This window comes from Nansenia antarctica, assembly GCF_963989245.1.
Source record: "Nansenia antarctica genome assembly, chromosome: 4".
Lineage (NCBI taxonomy): Eukaryota > Metazoa > Chordata > Actinopteri > Argentiniformes > Microstomatidae > Nansenia > Nansenia antarctica.
This window is the reverse complement of record NC_137689.1, coordinates 17307980-17310129: the sequence shown is the minus strand read 5'-3', so window position 1 is coordinate 17310129 and position 2150 is coordinate 17307980. Positions and strand designations below refer to the sequence as shown.

Here is a 2150-nt window from a genome sequence, read left to right as displayed (position 1 = left end):
CCACATCCTCCCGACGACCCAAACGAGACGCCCAAGTCCAGGCACACGACCCAGTCTGGGGCAGTGATGTCCCAGATGACAAGAAACTCTGGACTACTAGTCAAAAGATTGTACATGCATTATTCCCCTGGATAGGGATAGGGAAGCATTCCCTGCGCCTAGAAACCCTGAACTATCAATTAGACATTTGTAAATGCATCCCTTACGATAAACGAAGCCCAGAACCGCGAAATCGATCAGATCAGACTGATGGTACTCCAGAACCGAATGGCTCTTGACCTATTGACTGCAGTGGCAGGAGGAACATGTGTGATGCTTAACACCACATGCTGCACTTACATCACCGACAACTTACACTTGCCCAATGTGACTGACACTATGAACCGACTCCGTGACTTGCAACACATCCTGACAACATCCCACACTGATCAGAATGCGTGGGGATGGTTGGATTGGCTGAACCTGGGAGGCATGAAACAACTATTAGTAAAAGGACTAATGATTTTCTTTGTTGTAATGATATGGGTGAAGAGGAGGAGGAAGGAGGTGGAATGGGATAGGAGGGAGGGGGTGGGGGGCATGGGGGGTGGTCCTGGATGAGAAGGGAAGTGGGGGGTGGGGGGTGGGGGGGGTGCTGGTGGTCTATTTGTGCCTGCTGCCTCTCCTCTTCATGGCAGCTGTACACTGGGGGCAGTAGTACCACTTCCCCTTGGGGGCTTTGGTCAGGCCCACGCAGCCGTAGTGGAACCACTCGATGGGGCAATCTTCATTATCACATCCCACCATCCCCCCGTACCACACCTGGTTGCAGATGCAGTAGCGGGGCTCGTTGGGGTCGTAGGTCCAGTCCACCTGGCTGTTGGCCTCAGACTCTGGCAGGGCCGAGGCCTGCTGGGATAGCTCCTGGGCCAGGGCGGAGGAGGAGGAGCAGGACGACAGGGAGGAGGAGGAGGACGAAGTCTTTGTGTTGCCTTTGGTCTTGCGTCCTCCGCGGGACTCTGAAGCGGCGGCGGCGGGGGCGAGGGTCTGGGTGAGGGTGGAGGCCAGGGCGGAGGAGGTGTAGCCGGCCGCCTCGCGGGACAGAGAGAACTCCCGGCTCAGCTGGAAGTCGCTGTTCTTGATGGCCTCGTAGCTGGCCTTCAGGCTGGAGGTCCTCCTGCCCTCCTTCATCTGTGCGGTGGCCTGGACGGCCTGAGCAGCAGCCATGGTGATGGCCCCGGCCCTCGCCCCCGCCCCGGGCCCGGCCGGCAGGGAGCTGAGGTTGTAGGAGGCCAGCGGCTGGGAGGAGTTCACACTGTACGCACTGTTAGAGGAGGAGGACGTGCTGTTGGTCCGGCAGCCTGGGGTGTTCTCCTTGGAGGCGTCTGAGGTGAGCGTGGAGAGCAGCGCTTCAGACTTGAACTTCTTCTCTGGGACGTGCTCTGTGGTGTGGTGGGCCGGCTGCGTGGTGTATTTCCTCTTCTCCACCGTGGTGTGTGAGTGGACGTGGTGGTTGTTGACTGGCTGAGAGGGGCTGTCCATCTCCAGAGACTGTCTCTCCAGGATCTCAGTGATCCCAGCGTTGTCGGCCTCCAGCTCCATCTTGGACTTGGCCAGCTCCTGGTCCAGCTTCTTGAGGTGGCGGATCACCAGATCATAAATCTGATTGGCCAGCTGCACCTTCTCATCAGCATCTTCCAACGCCTTGTAATAGTCCTTCTTGATGACCTCCATCTGCTCTTCCCTCCACTCCAGCTTGTTCTTCTTCGCGTTGACGAAGAACTCATTCACCCACTGCTCCAGCTGGTCCATGGCACTCTGCACTTGCGAGTCCATCTTCCTCATTTCGGTAAACCTGTCGCGGAGGTCCATCGGTAGCTGCTCGATCATCTCGAGATAATCCTCCAAGTACGACATCTTGGCGAATTGGACGTTTCGGGCGTTTATTCGAAAGAATTTGTGTCTTTCAATATGGCGCCGCCAAGCCGCTGTGTCACGAAGAGGAGGAAAAAAAAAAAACTATATATCATGAACTCTCATATCACAATATCAATTTTAAAGTAAACAGATGAAATTCTCTCTTTAGCAATATTTATATATTTAAACACTGTATTTAAATGTAACATGTTCTTAACTTATCTCTTAACTTATTCCTTTTAAACAATTTAAAT

At 54.4% G+C, this 2150-nt stretch overlaps 1 protein-coding gene across 1 annotated transcript; it reads right to left on the bottom strand.

Moving 5' to 3' along the window:
- Window positions 1–642: 642 nt before the first annotated feature.
- Window positions 643–1896, bottom strand: LOC308156981 (inhibitor of growth protein 3-like; the record flags this gene model as incomplete). Its single annotated transcript, XM_080530448.1, has 1 exon — window positions 643–1896. The coding sequence occupies one exon, from the start codon at window positions 1894–1896 to the stop codon at window positions 643–645; it is 1254 nt and encodes a 417-aa protein (XP_080386574.1).
- Between the last annotated feature and the right edge of the window lie 254 nt (window positions 1897–2150).